The sequence below is a fragment of the Triplophysa rosa genome, linkage group LG2, assembly GCF_024868665.1.
Source record: "Triplophysa rosa linkage group LG2, Trosa_1v2, whole genome shotgun sequence".
Taxonomy (NCBI): Eukaryota; Metazoa; Chordata; class Actinopteri; order Cypriniformes; family Nemacheilidae; genus Triplophysa; species Triplophysa rosa.
The window spans coordinates 13,157,346-13,172,915 of NC_079891.1; the positions used below are offsets into that span (position 1 = coordinate 13,157,346).

A 15,570-nucleotide genomic window follows, 5' to 3' on the forward strand; every position below is an offset into this window, starting at 1 on the left:
AGCCAGTGTTAAACTTACTTTCTATTTATATGTTATTATAAACGTCTCAAATCATTTGTCGTTAGGCTAAAAGAAATCTGTCACAGCAAACAGACCATACTAGTTATGCTCTCATGTTGTGTGTGTATAACTTGCCAATGACAAGTGCTAAAATCCAATTTTAGACAAGTATACCTGCATAACGTGAACGCATTACTAGGATGCGCTGTTTGCTGTGATGGATTTTTTAGTCTCAGGACGAATTATTTGAGACGTTTAAAACGAAACTAACCGCGGAGGAGTTCAAGAAATATTATTTAGCTAAACGATTGCCATGGCAGTATTACGCGTGTGTTAACGCAGTAACTCATTATCATTTAAAGACTGCACAGTCTTTAAATGCGAGCTGCTACCACTGTAATAGAAGACATCTCAGCTTGGATGAAAGAGCATCACCTCCAGCTGAACCCTGCCAAGACAGAACTACTCGTGTTTCCGGCACACCCCATGGTAGAGCTGAAGATCTTTGCCAGAACCCGACGGACCCGACGTGACCCGACGGGTTCGGGCTTAATTTCTATCATTTTACACGGGCTCGGGCTTGCGCGGTAAATGAGCGGTCATGTGATGCGTTCCGATTAGCGCGACAAAGATGCAAAAATGGATGCTGAGGGTTGCAACACATTCTCACTCCCGACTCGGTCAGCGCCCTTCGGCATCACTTTTGAACGCGCAGGGTACCCCTTTGGCGTCGTTTTTCGACGTGAAGGGCACGCGAATTTCACCGTCATTATGAAAATGTATATTAGATATAATTTGCAATGATGATGTTTCGGGGTTTAATTTAAGTTTAATGGCCAGGATAATTGCATTTACATGACACTATTCAGACAGTTTGAGCAAGTAATGTTTATTGAATGTTTAAAACAGTTTATTTATCGTAATATAAAACACATAATACAAGCAGTCACAATGTCGTTCAAAAATACAGATATTTCAAGGGTATCAACGCGAAACGATCGATTTGTATGAGGAACAGATGCGAAAGCGATCACCGTCCGCCGTAAATCTCAAATCCAGTGAAGAACGACGTTCAAAATTTGCCGCCAGAGGAAGTTACGTCAGCTTCGATGCCATTGGCTTTCCCGTGTCTCGTGTCCGATCGCGTCATTTCGTTGGCTTTGAACGTGAAACGGTATTGGCTCCCGCAACCGACTGCATCTAGCTGTTCCGGTTTATCTTTTGAATGGGAGCCTCAGCCGAGTTCATGTATTCACGGACACGCACGGCATCTCCATTGCAATGTTATCGTGAGGCTTTGGTGCAAAAAGGTATGCGAAACAAGTTGTTTGTTTTATTTTGTAATGCTTTTGGTCAGTTTGTGTAATAAATACCTGTGACTGTACTTTTATTCGCGTGTTGTGTTTTATATGGCTGAGAAGTGGTTAGGGTTAGGTTTAGGGTGAGGTTGGGGTTAGGTGCTACAAAATATTAAAACCATAAATAATTATGAAATGCTAAGAATTGCACGCATCTCGGTCTGGAGCATTTAGAAAACAGCAACGCAGTTCCCTGTTCGTCGAAAAACAACGCCAAAGGGGTACTCTGCGCGTTCAAATGTGACGCCGTGGGGCGCTGACTGAGCGTAAATATGTGACGAGTCGGGAGTGAGAACGGGTTGGCTGAGGAGGTGAAACGGAGGCTTGCCTCTGGCGATTACGTTTTGGTTGCACCAGCAACTAAAGCAAAGTCTGAGGTGTGGAAAAGTTTTGACCATGTGCATAATGAGAATAATGAGCCAGTGGGATATGTGAGATGTTACGATGTTACAGAGGACTTAATTATTTCTTTGTTCCAACATCCAAGTGGCCTATAGCCTACGTTAGTCATTAATAAATTATGTTAAAACATGTATAAATGATTCATTCTTGACAAAAAGCTGTGCGCGTGCGCACATTTGAATAGCCTAATGTCGGGCTGTAAACGGGTTCGGGCTTTTAAAAAGCTGTCAATCGAAATGTACTTGTCGGGCTCGGGCCGAATTCTGTCGGGCTCGGGCACTGTCGGGCCTAACTTTTAAGGCCCGATTACAGCTCTACCCCATGGTGCAACACGATCTCACCATCCAACTTGGCAAAACCACAATCACTCCTTCCAAAACAGCCAGGAACCTCGGAGTCATATTTGATGACCAGCTGTCCTTCAATGATCACATTGCAAAGGCAACACGGTGTAGCGGTTTTAGCTAACGTTATTATATTGATGAGTAAAGCTCACCAAATATGGTACTCCACCAGATCTTTCAAGATCATATCCGTGAAATTAGTTATTTAAAACATCAATTTCAGTCAAGGAATTAGTTTAGCTCAAAGGAAAATACGTATAATAATCGTGATCGAATACACATATTTTACGGTCTCTGATTAGTAATATAAAGCATAACAATACTTGTATGCATTCGTCCAGCAAATGCCTCAATGATATTATATACTTTACATTATCTCATGGCCATAAGTAACGTGACTTTACCAAACAGGATTTAGAGCAAAGGTAGCGTAAATCGAAACACAGTAAAAGGGACCAAGTTTGTGAGCGTGAATACAGAAAACCCATCACAAATGAATATATATGGTTGTTTATTAAACTCTACTCTACATGATAAAAAAACAATGACGATCGCATAAAACAAACAAATACATGAACACAAATGCGCTAGGAAGCGCTGAGAGAGAGAGAGAGAGAGAGAGAGAGAGAGAGAGAGGGAGAGAGAGGGAGAGAGAGGTAGATCTGTAGAGATGGAATTGTTCAAAAGGTTTCAGAAGGCAGTCCTGCCGAAAGTTGTGGGCCTCGTGGTTGGCCGCATGTCTTAACCACGTGGCAGAAGTTTATTGTTCCATCTTTTCCCCCAGTGGGGGGAAAAGGGCAGTCTCCGAAGAGACGCCACAAAACACGTTTTGGAGGCAGGTATAGCAGAAGAGAAGAGAGGAAGAGAGTCTTTTCAGAGCATGCTCGATATTTAACTTCATGAGAGGGCATGCCCACCTGAGTTTGAATCGACTAATCAGAGTTGAGCAGGGAAGAGGTTCTTTGTCCACTCAACAGCTTATTTGCATCTTTATGACCTCCTGGCAACTTTACAAAATACCATTCCAAATTATTACATAATGAAAAGAGAATGTTCTATGGTCACACAATGTATATAAACAAAGAGGAATTGTAAAGACAAACATTTATATATCAAATATGCTAAGGTTTGAAGTGCATCAAGTCATGATTCATTCGGCGGTACGAATACAAACAAGCCTGAATTAAACTTGCCTATTTAACAATTACAGATTATTTAAAAATGGCAAGAGCGACAACATATAACCTAGACATTTAGATATATTCATAGAAAAGGACAGTTGAATCACACAAGTTCCTATTTGTCAGAGAAGTTTCTCTGGTTAGCCTCATATGTTAAGTTTCACATGAGACAGAGAGACTTCTCCCCTCTGCTTTGAAGTTTAGGGGTCATAAAATATCCCACAGAGAAACAAAAAGGGGGTTGATGGCGCTTTCGGTGAGAGCACCAACTCAAGTCCAGACCCCTTGAGCTAGGTTTTGACTCCGGTCTTTTGAGGTTGATATCAAGAAACCAGGAGAAAGGGGGTTGGAGGGGGTTTATGGCTCTTCTTTCAAAGACTCCGACCATTTGGCTTATGCTAAATTCTCTACAACGGTCATGCTGATATGCCTTATTCAACATTAGAAAGGTTAGACCCTATCTCACTGAGCATGCGGCACAACTCCTTGTCCAGGCCCTGGTAATCTCAAGGTTGGACTACTGCAATGCTCTCCTTGCTGGTCTTCCTGCAAAGGCTATCAAACCACTCCAGCTGGTTCAGAACGCAGCAGCACGCCTCGTCTTCCAACAGCCCAAAAGGGCTCATGTGACACCCCTTTTCATCTCTCTCCACTGGCTACCGGTTGAAGCCCGTATCGGATTCAAGTTACTAATGCTTGCCTACAGGACTATCACTGGATCTGCACTGGCATACTTTCACACCCTCCTACACTCCTACACCCCATCAAGAACCCTGCGTTCAGCAAACTAGCGTTGCTTGTACTGCCTTCTCATAAGGGCAGTAAATCGCTTTCCCGCTCATTCTTCTTCACAACTTCTTCCTGGTGGAACATTCTTCCTAACTCAGTCCGGTCAACCACATCTCTCTCACAACAAAAAACTACTTAAAACCCATCTCTTCTGTGAATACTTGACAGACAAATAAAATAGAAAAAACACTAACCCACTCTCTTTCTCTCAACAGGTATTGGTCTAGCTTTTGTTGAAACCAGTAACTTTGTATAAGCACCTATTGTATTATTGCTCCTGTATGACATATCGCGTATTGCTCCCTGAACTCTCTGTAAGTCGCTTTGGATAAAAGCATCTGCTAAATGACTAAATGTAAATGTAAATGTAAAGGGACATACACCAAAACGGGTTGCTGTGAGCATAGCTGTTTTTCACAAGGCAAAAAGAGTTTTGTTTACACAGCCATTGAGTGTTTTTAAGCAAAATATGTTACAGAGATTTCATGAAGACCCTAATAAATCATACCAACTTATTGAAAGTGCTCATACGATGAGCCCTTTAATACAGTAAATATCAGGACAGGTTTTAAAAACAAAGTGTTTACTTTAATGGTTTTATTTGCAATAAATATTTACATTAAAGTGTAGTTTTATTATTGTATTTTGCTATGAATTGTGGAAATAATTGTTTTACATTTTACAATATTTTGTTACAGTGATCAGTAGTAATTAACAGTATAGCTGTACAAGTAACGAAGGATAATTACATATGGGAGGTGACAGGCAGGTGACAGGGATTAACACTCAAGGTAAAATTACGGGAGACAGGAGGCGGGGCTGAGAGACAAGACAGGATGACACGCGGTGAAAGTGACAACAATGGCCACGTGTCTTCCACACATAACAAAACAAGCACAAAAGACATGGCACCGTCACAGCTCTGTCCACAGACCAGAAACCTCATGATAGGAAGGACAGAGTTGTGACACAAACATTGTAATTTTTTTACAGTGTGTTATAATGTGATCCTAATTCAGACAGCGTCTTTACTGTGTCATTTGTTTTGACTTAATGTCGAGGACTGTACATGACTCATTATTTTATGCTTGTGCATAAGATAGACATGTCATTTTACAGAAATCTTTGTTTTAAAACATTTAACACAACAAAAAAGCTGACCAAGAGATATCACCAGTGTGTGCATGAGTACCACTGCACTTGTTACCCTTTACGTGCTCAAGGGTGCCGAGCCCTGATCTAACATATTGCTAAAGAGGGGCACGTTTTCTCAGAACCACCAACAGGATTTTCAGTCATGGAATAAAATAACCTGTTGAAAATGTAATCCCTTTGACTGCAAGTCAATATCCAGGGCGTAGAGGGCAATCCAAGCTAATGCAGCTGTGGTTTCAGAGCTCATTTCACCTAAAGACAGTAAATGGTGGTTTGCAATGTATTCAATTTCATTTTCAAGTCCCACCATCTTCAGAACAACCAGAAAAATAGGCCTCTGAGGCTGCCATTAGACCAGGTCCAAATTCAAAGACTCTGGATACTGGATTTTTGAGTTAAAAGCAGCTGTGGGTATGAGGAGCAGAATAAGGTTTCAGTGCTTGAAACGACAGGATCTAAACATGTATTGTCCCCATAGAGCCATAAAATCAAGACCAAGTTAAAAGGCTAAAACAGGGTCCGAAACATGATATAAGTCTTTGTGTAACTAATGCTTTGCTCAGATGAATAGTGCTGGTGGTAGCTCAAATGGCCTTCTTAAAATACTCTGAATTTAATTTACTTCATCTTAAAAATAACATGTACGAAAGTAGAACAATTTGTTGGAGTCCATTCTATGATTATGAGGTCAATTTGAAAGTAGAAGTGGTTCGCAAAAGCACAGCCTACTAGATATTAGCAATCATGTTGAAACAAAATAAATTGAAAAAACTTAGTACATGGTCCAATGATATCTGTATTGAGTCGTCACATGTATTAATACAGACATTTAGAGGAGCACCTCTAAATAAATACATTTATACAAAAAATACATTTCCACCGATAAAGTGGGTGCCCTTTCTGGGTGACTAAACCTCACTTAAACCTCCTGCTCAGTTGATGGAAATAGAGTTACACTTTTCCCCTCCAATCTGTTCTGGTCTGTGCCTCCTATCTGACCCATTGGGCAATGTTTCCACAGTATTGATTTCTGCAATGAGAACATAAAGGGCACCTACTACCAAAAAAGCAAGGGAGTTTATGCCTTTCCTGCTGGTAAATCATCATTTGAAACTGATGCAAAGGGCAGGACACGGCAGATACCTGATTTACAGTCTTGGTCACGTGTTGTGTTGTTCTGGCTTGACTGGCTATCCTATGATAGGATGTCAATCACATGTCTTTGTAACCTTCATTCAAAATCTAACATCAATCTTCTCTTCTACTGTATCAATTTCAGCTCATCAAGTATCAGTTACCACAGACAGGAGTATATTGCCATAAACAGGAGTATAATACAACACAATGGAAACTACTGTAGCAAGGACCCTTGAGCGAGTGGTCACCTAAGGGAATGTGAATGAAAACTAGCATGGACCACAAAGCATCATATAGCTACCTCTTGCATGGTCACCTAAAGGATTGTAAAATCATGCTTGACACAGGGTAGGAGATCCACCGGTAGTTCATCTTGGGACATGGTCTTATTTACTGCCATCTAATGTGCTATTGACCCCTCGCCCATGAAGGGACTAGTTCTATTCACAGGCTAATTAACCCTTTGACACTGACCTGAGGCTAATCAATAATAGATGTGCATGGCTGCTCTCATGCCAGTGTCTTCATTGACAACAGCTACAGTAGAGCTGATGATTTCTGGCAGAAAGCAGATAACAGTGTATGTTTTGTTTTTAGAGTTGTTTGTGCAGAAATTATGGGATAAGTAAGCGTAATGTGTTCTGTTAACTTGACTTGGTTTTTAAATTGAGAGAAGTCTCTTGGGGCTAAAACTGTTTCAGCTGAAGTGTGGAGAATCTGGACTTTGGTCAAAGCCAGAGTAAGAATTTCTATTTTAACAAGGTGCCTGAGAAACACACTGCATGTAACAATCAACAACATAAAGCTAAACTTGGTTTTGTGTATTCTGAACACTTATAAACTCACAGTTTGGCTATTGGTGGGAGTGACAACCGCTTTCTGCAACTAGAAAAAAATCTACTGACAAATGTATTTATATTAAAGGTGCTGTAAACATGTTGTTGTTATGGAATGGGGTACAGAAAATGTCCCTATAACCAGACTGCTATCACTGAAATGAGTGTCATGTAATAGGTACTTGTCTCTATGATGGGACTAGACTGTGAACAGCAAACAATACATAATGCACACATTCTTTTTTAAGACAGTCAGAAGTCATGTGGTAAAGTATTCCTGACAATAATTTTGTGTGTTCACAAGGTAGCCCATATGGGTGCTACCAATGGTTTGACAACGAACAACATAGTACCGGCATGTCTTTGCATGCATGCAAATCAATAAAAAGTAGGCTTTTGGAAAAAATGGGAAATTACATTAATTGGCAAAAAAATATGCAATAATTCTGGAACAGCTGGATGTATCAAGTTTGTACAGAAATAACCAAATAACAGTAGTTAATGCAGCTATGCACTTTCAAGTTTGGATACTGACAGTATGTCAAGTGTGTTTCTCTTTTCCAGGTGAGGTAGAAATTACAAAGATGGTAATGTGTATCTCGACTTTCACAATTTTTGACAGCTAGTAGTTGTCCCCTCCTGCCCTGCAGTTTAGATGTATCCTATAAACAGTTTCATCGAATGTGCGTGCCTGGCCCAAAGTGTGTTTGCTTATCGTTCTGGCTAGTGGCTAGTAGTATAACAATTGATTTTATATTTAATTTATATAATAAAAATGTATATAAATATTTTATTGTGTGTTAATTCTATTAAATTAAATTAAATTAAATTAAAACTACTCAACAGTTATTGATTCTTTGCAGTTAACTTTGGGCCACATAGCATTTGTTTGTGTTGTTGCTGCTGAAACAGTCTATATACTGTGGTCAAGAGATAACAAATTGTTTAAAACCAACAGTTTAAACAACATAAAAGTCAGCACTGTTGCTTTTGATATTAAGGTCTTTTTACAGCAAACACAGTTAAGGAACACAAATGTGTGAGGTAACAATTCTTATGAATCTAAACAATAGATCCCTATGGAGGCTCCACGGGGGGGCTTTGCCCATCCTATCAAAAGCTTTGCCCACCCTGCCTCCATCCAGTGCCGTCGAGAGAGCAGCTGAGCCATTGAAAAACAGAGTTGCGACACCCGCATAGACGGCCGTTGGAAGAATGGAATGCTGAAGTAACTCTATTGAAGGGCTCTATTGTTCCTAACATTGCATTGAAGCCCATTCATTTCTCTGTTTCCCAAACACATTCGCAGGTAAGTTGATAAAATACATCTCTGTAAAACTGGTGTTTTATTATAAGGATGTTTTTGAAACAAAATATTGTTTTCCTAAATAAAAATGGCTTTTCTGTGTGTCTGTATGTGTGGTTGAATGATTTTCTATAAAGACTGCTCATTAAATAAAATGTTATCTACCATCTCCCTGTAGAAATTATATAATAAAATCTCTTGCTGACTGATGTATTGCACATTATGCAGTCTTCCTAGTCAAATTAAACACACAAAACTTATTAATATTGTCTCTCTAACACTCATCAGAAAAAAAGTGTTTATAAATTTAATCATCATAGTAATCAGTGCATATATTGTGTTGGTATTTAGTGAAATTTGTTGCAAATAAAGCTGCTCCCACTGTCTCACCCGCTTAAACCCATTCAAACAGACTGACAGTTTGGAACTAATGAGAGCTCCATGAACCGCGTGACCACACGGCGGCGAGATCATAAGTGTGTCGTAACTCTGTTTTTCTACGGCTCAGAGAGGATCCGTGAACCGCTGTTGCTGTGAAAAAACTGTTCCATTGCAGTAAACGGAGATGGCGCGACTCTCTCAGCGTCCACCCTGCCCCCACACCACATTACTGCCAATCACAAAATTAATGCGATATTCAAGTCAGCTCCAGATATTTTTCTTTTCCGTTTTCCCTTTTTTTGGGGGCGAGACAGTCTCTTAGCTCATTCCATTCATCAAAATACTCATTGCCAAGTGAGATATTTTCAGGCACACTAGGATGCAGGATCAGGTTATGATAATCTTACCACTATCTGGGGGGTCATCTCTGACATTTCACAATTTTATCTGAAAATCCATGCTGTGCTTGGCTTGCCAAGGAGCTGATTCTGTGCCAGCCAATACTCACCAGCTCTTTGCCCTTACCATGGCACATGTACCCCTCTTTTGGCAGCACTCAACCCAAAGATTATCTCAAACCTGAAAATTAGCCAATACTTGAGTTGGTAACAAGACTATATACAAACATCTGAAATATTGATATCAGAAACTGGAATAGATGTTTAAAATCTCCTGTCACTTTTCTAAAACAAGAATGTTCAGTGTATTCAGAATATAAAGATGAACTCTGTATGCTCATAACATTAATACTGACAGCTTCACTGCTGAGTTAAGAATAGTAGGGGATTTAACAGGGTCTCAAAAGACAAGCAGGCCAATGTATTGGAAGATTGTAAGCCAATGCAGGGTTGTAAACAAACATTTTTGGCACACCCTTCGCTTACTGTAGGCCTGTTAGATTGGACTGTTATCTGGGTACAGGCAGGCCAGAGAGAGAGAGAGAGGTGAGAAAGAAAGAGCAAGAGAGGGACAGAGACAAAGACAGAGAGAGTGAAAGTCATTTGGGTATCCTGGGACAGTCCTGACAGGGAATATATAACCCTTTACCAGAAAAGGTGGCATTGTTTTAATTCACTTTGGGGTGTAAACATGCCCATGGAAGGCCAAGTAAAACACAATGTGGCAAAAACAGGATGTGATTCAAATCAACCTTGAGTTAAAAAAGCTTTTAAAAGTTCTTTTAGTCTTTCAACAAAATGAGTTTTTGACATTTGACAGTAGTAGATTTAGAATACTACAGTACCTTGTCCTTCTTCTGTTTCTCATCCTGATATATTAACCATCTCTCGCCGTCATTGCTGTAAGCCACCTTATAGGATCCAACAAACTGAACATGTCCAAAGTCTTTAGCCCCCTGGGTAATGACACCTGTGATTTTAGTTGGCCGAAGCATGTCAACCTGAAAAGAACACAGAAAAATCAAGGTGATTGTTGATGAATACTCCCCCATACAGGCCAAATCTCTCACCCTTAACTTCAACAATAATATTTAGAGAAAATGTAAATTTAATTGGTGGGTATCATCAATTATTCACAGCAAAGTAGGCATGCCACAGCAGTATGTGATATAAATTAGATTTTTGTTAATATTTTATACACTTTCATTTCCTCAGATTTAAGATGCTGCAGAATTGAATAAAAAAAACTGTTACAACAGTACATCTCCAAATTACAGCCCTGGGAATATGACTTTGAGATGTTTACTTAGTCAATATAATTAAGTTACGGTGACAAACTTAGTCTAAATTCTTGAACAAGCTGGCACGAGCTCAGAAAACATTAGGCCACTCAACCGCAGTGACAAATTTATTTTGATTTTCAATTCAATTTGCAAAACGCAAATGCTGCCTTACACCTCCCAGCAAGAAAGCCAAACATGACAATGGCACAACCAACAGTACAATGGTGTGATGAAGATGGAAGAAACCTTGGGAAGTCTGTTTGAGCTGCAAATACTGTGAATAAACTGTGAGTTTTGATCTCAATAGATTTAATGTTTCTATCAACAGTGCAATAATGCATTACAAAGCGTTTTTTCATGCCTATTGAATGTATATACAACTTATATTGTCTGTCTAAATTGCATTCTCTGTATATAAACTGTTTTATTATTCTTTGCCTTACTGTTGTGTTTACTGTTTCATGCATCAAGGTCACTGGAGACATGTTTTGCTTTTTCTTTAAGAGGGATTGAAAACTTGACTTAAAATTATTTTAAATTACAGTGTGTCAATTTTTAAAAGAATAGTGTAAGACTGCAGACATTGTCTTATAAATACAGATTCATAAATTCATTTTAAATGGTATAAAAAAACAACAACAAAAAAATTCTATTATGTTGAGGTCATTGGCAACCTATTCTCACTCCCAACTAGTCACATATAGACCACTTTGCAAATATATACTGTAGCGAGGAAGGCGGGACGAGAGCCGTGGGGCAGGAAGGCGGGGCCGGTGGCGTGAGTGATAATGAGTATCAGCTGTACGCGCACCGGTCCCGCATGCCTCACGGGGAGCTAGGGAGCATAAGAGGACAAGCGACGGGACTGCCGAGGAGAGAGGACCGGGCCCGGAAATGTTAAGTTTTATTTATGTTTGTGTGGCCGGCAGTCGACCGTGAGGTGGCTGCCGGCCTTTTACTTCCGTGATTTTGTTTGTTTATTTTTTAATTAAAGTTTGTTAATGTTCGCCGGTTCGCGCCTCCTTCCTTCCCTACATTGAACTTTGTTACATTGGTGCCGAAACCCGGGAGGAAGGAGGGACATGCTGTCGAAGAGCCCTCGCCGCCGAGCGGCCTCGCGGTGCTGAGGAGTTCGGGCAGCGCGGACGAGGGCGTCCGCCAGCGGCTGCCCGAGATCGTGGTGCTGGAACGATGGGATTCGGTGGGGACGGAGAGCCCGCGGCCGTGCTCCTGGGACGAGGTGGGATGGCGGCCATGGAGGGAGCTCGGGAATGCCGGCTGCCCTCAGCCAGGAGCCATCGCCGGCAGTCGCGGCCGTGCTCCTGGGACGAGGTGGGATGGCAGCCATGGAGGGAGCTCGGGAGTGCCGGCTGCCCTCAGCCAGAAGCCATCGCCGGCCGCCAGGAGGCGGAGGAGGATCGGGCCGTCCACCGAACGTCCAGCACCACAGCATAGCACCGTGAGGAAGAGCCTCTCGGCTGGCTGAGGACCGAGCGACGGCGTGTCGGGGAACCGGACTATTTTTTTTTGTTTCCTCTCTCCCCTCTCTCATCCCTGTCGCTCGGGGTGCTCCCGGCTCCGTTCTCTCGTCTCGTCGGTGCGTACCCCCAGGCGCTGGAGCTCTCAAGGGGGGGCCCCCCGGGGGGGAGTAGGCACAGGCGCGGTGGTACCCCCCGGCCTGTGAGGGGCGATGGGGGTATGTAGCGAGGAAGGCGGGATGAGAGCCGTGGGGCAGGAAGGCGGGGCCGGTGGCGTGAGTGATAATGAGTATCAGCTGTACGCGCACCAGTCCCGCATGCCTCACGGGGAGCTAGGGAGCATAAGAGGACGAGCGACGGGACTGCCGAGGAGAGAGGACCGGGCCCGGAAATGTTAAGTTTTATTTATGTTTGTGTGGCCGGCAGTTGACCGTGAGGTGGCTGCCGGCCTTTTACTTCCGTGTTTTTGTTTGTTTATTTTTGATTAAAGTTTATTGTTTAAATGTTCGCCGGTTCCCGCCTCCTTCCTTCCCTACTTTGAACTTTGTTACATATACACTGGTAAATATATCACTGGTCCAGAACTACATCGTTTTTATTTACTATTATTTTTATTCTGACATCTATGATTACATCTTAAAGATATTGGTTTATTTTTATCAATAAACTGTATGATCTTAAAGTAACTAGGCTTTACTGATTTATACCCTTTTGATCCTATTGCTTATTAAAGTGTGATTTTGATGTGTTAATTTTATTGATTGACAAAAATAAAATCCTAGAAAGTTGCGTTTTAAACCCCTTAACATGCACAGGCCCCTTGGGCCCATGGTAAAAGCATTTTTTTTATTGTATCTGCATTTTTATAACCTTTATTTTACATTATTATTCAATCAGATATCACAAACTATGCATCATTCGAAAAATAAAACACGAGTCATTTTTGTTCTGAACTTGTTTTTGGAATCAATAAAATGCTCAAAAATAGGGGCGCTTATATAAGGGGCTCATTTTTATTTTCTGCTTTTTTTTTACTTTGGTAAGAAAACAAAGCTTTTTACATTGTCAATCAACACAAAACGTCTCGGTTACGTTTGTAACCTCGGTTCCCTGATGGAGGGAACGAGACGTTGTGTCGAACCGACAGATGGGGTTCGTCCCTGAGAACCAATCGCTTCCGACTTCTTAGAAAAGGCCAATGAAAATTGGCGAATGAAATTTGCATGCCGGACTCCGCCCCCGGATATCCGGGTATAAAAGGGAGATGGCGTGCCTCATTCATTCACCTTAGTTCTGAGGAGCCTGAGACCTCTCACGACTGCTGCAGTGGACAGCACGTGTTGTGGCAAGAGGACACAACGTCTCGTTCCCTCCATCAGGGAACCGAGGTTACAAACGTAACCGAGACGTTCCCTTTCTGTCGGTCTCTCGACGTTGTGTCGAACCGACAGATGGGGTTCCAATGGAAAATGCCATAACACTGTGCCCTGTCACAATCTCAACGAAGCGACGGTGACTGGCCTGGGCGTGTCAGCCGTGAGCGCTACCGCGAAATTGTAACCTACCAGTCGAAATTGTAACCTACCCAGAGCTTTCTTGAAAGGTGGGAAGGCCCCTACCTTTGGCCTCACAGGCGGCGGCCTTGTTTCTCTAACAGCGAGAAGCCGCCCGGAACCGTAAGACCACTGGGTAAGCGCTACTTCCTCAAGCGGGGGATGCGCTACAGAGACCACTTCCTACCACAGGGGGGAGTCTAGTGGAGATACCAACATGGTCTCACCGATGGGGGAGAACTCATGGGAAGAAAGTGCGGACTGAAGGAGTTAACCGCGAGGTGGAGGTCCACCTGGGGAGGTCATGGGTTACCAAGGTGGGAACCAGCATGAGGATACATCAGACGGAACCGCCCTGCTGGGGGGTTGCAACGTCTGGTAGAACTAGGTCCGGTTAGAGCTATGTTGCGAATAACCGACCTAAGGGGCAGGGCTGCTCTGCACAGCGCGCCCGCAGGAGGTGCTTGCTAGTGATGGATGGAGTGCCTGTTCTTCACCCAGTGGGGGAAGAAGGGAGGCTAGTAGTACTCTGACCCCCTTAGGAGAAAGGGGGGGTACTGTCATAGGCGTACACCCAACCGGCCGCCGGTCTTGCCTGATGCCTGCAAGACCCGATACCGGTTTTACGCGGAGGCTGTAGGACCTCGCGAAGGTGAAGGGTGTAGCCCAACCCGCAGCTCTGCAGATGTCTGCCAGAGAGGTGCCTCGAGCCGGTGCCCACGAGGAGGCTGTACTCCGTGTGGAGAGAGCTCTCACCCAGTGGGCGTAGGCGATCTTAGGACAGGTACGCCTAGTGACGGCTTCCATGATCCAGTGCACCAACCTCTGTTTGAGACAGCCCTCCCTGCTGATCTCCAAAACAGACAAAGAGCTGCTCAGAGCTTCTGCGGCTCTGCGTGCGGTCCAAGCAGAGGCGCCATGCGCGTACTGGACACAACACGGATGGGGTTGGGTCTTCCTCCCCGGTGGGGAGCGCCTGTAAGTTCACCACCTGGTGTCTCGGGGGAGTGGTGGGAACTTTGGGCACGTAGCCGGGCCGGGGTTTCAAGATAGTGTGAGAATGACCGGGCCCGAGTACTAGGCAATCTGTGGACACGGAGAATGCTTGTAGGTCCGCTACCCTCTTGAGCGTCCTCCCGAGAGCCGTCTTCATCGAAAGTGAGAAAGAGCGGCATCTCCGAGGGGGCTCCAGCACCGCATCAAGGTCATAAGAGGGTACGGAGCGTGGGTGAGGTGGTAGTCTTCGGAACCAAATGATCAGGTTGTGCTGTCCTAGAGACTACCAGCAACTGGGTCGTGATGAGCGGCAACAGCGGCTACATACACGTTCAGTGTGGAAGGGGGAGAGATTACTCTCGAGTCTCTGGGAGGACCGCACCCACTTGATCAAGCAACTCCGCAGGTCTTCTCTTCGAGAAGAGCACCAGGATGAGAAGAGGCACCACTATAGGCGTATAGTCGCCTAGTGGCCAGGGCCCTAGCCTGAGTAGTGGTCTTAACCGCCGCAGGGGTTAGGCCACTCAGGATCGCCTCGTTCCATCCTGGGGCCAGACATGGAGGTTCCAGAGGTCTAGCCAGTGATGCCATAACGTGCCCTTCCCCTGGGAAAGCAGGTCCTTCGTTATTAGCTCCGAGAACCAAGTCCGGTTGGGCCAGTATGGCGCAACTAGTACACTTGATGCTCCTCTCCCTGACCTTGCACAGGGTCTGTGCAACGAGGCTCACTGGGGGAAAGACGTACTTCCGCTTGTCCCACGGCCAGCTGTACGCTAGAGCATCCGTGCCGAGGCAGGGAGTATCTTAGCGGGAAATGGGTGGTGTCCAGGGAGGCGAAGGGGTCTACCTGAGCCCGCCCGGACTGTACCCAATGAGCTGGCTGCGCGGTGGTGGAGTCGCCACTCTCCGCGAGGCGTCAACTGACGAAAGAGCACATCGGCTGTCTGGTTCAGGTCGCCTGGGATATGTGTGG

At 43.8% G+C, this 15,570-nt stretch overlaps 1 protein-coding gene across 1 annotated transcript in view; it reads right to left on the reverse strand.

Moving 5' to 3' along the window:
- Window positions 1-15,570, reverse strand: part of edil3a (EGF-like repeats and discoidin I-like domains 3a) — a 117,921-nt gene that overhangs the window by 7,929 nt on the left and 94,422 nt on the right. Inside the window, exon 6 of the mRNA XM_057328961.1 lies at window positions 10,133-10,288. Coding sequence (XP_057184944.1) covers window positions 10,133-10,288 — 156 coding nt within the window. The remainder of the gene's footprint in view (window positions 1-10,132; window positions 10,289-15,570) is intronic.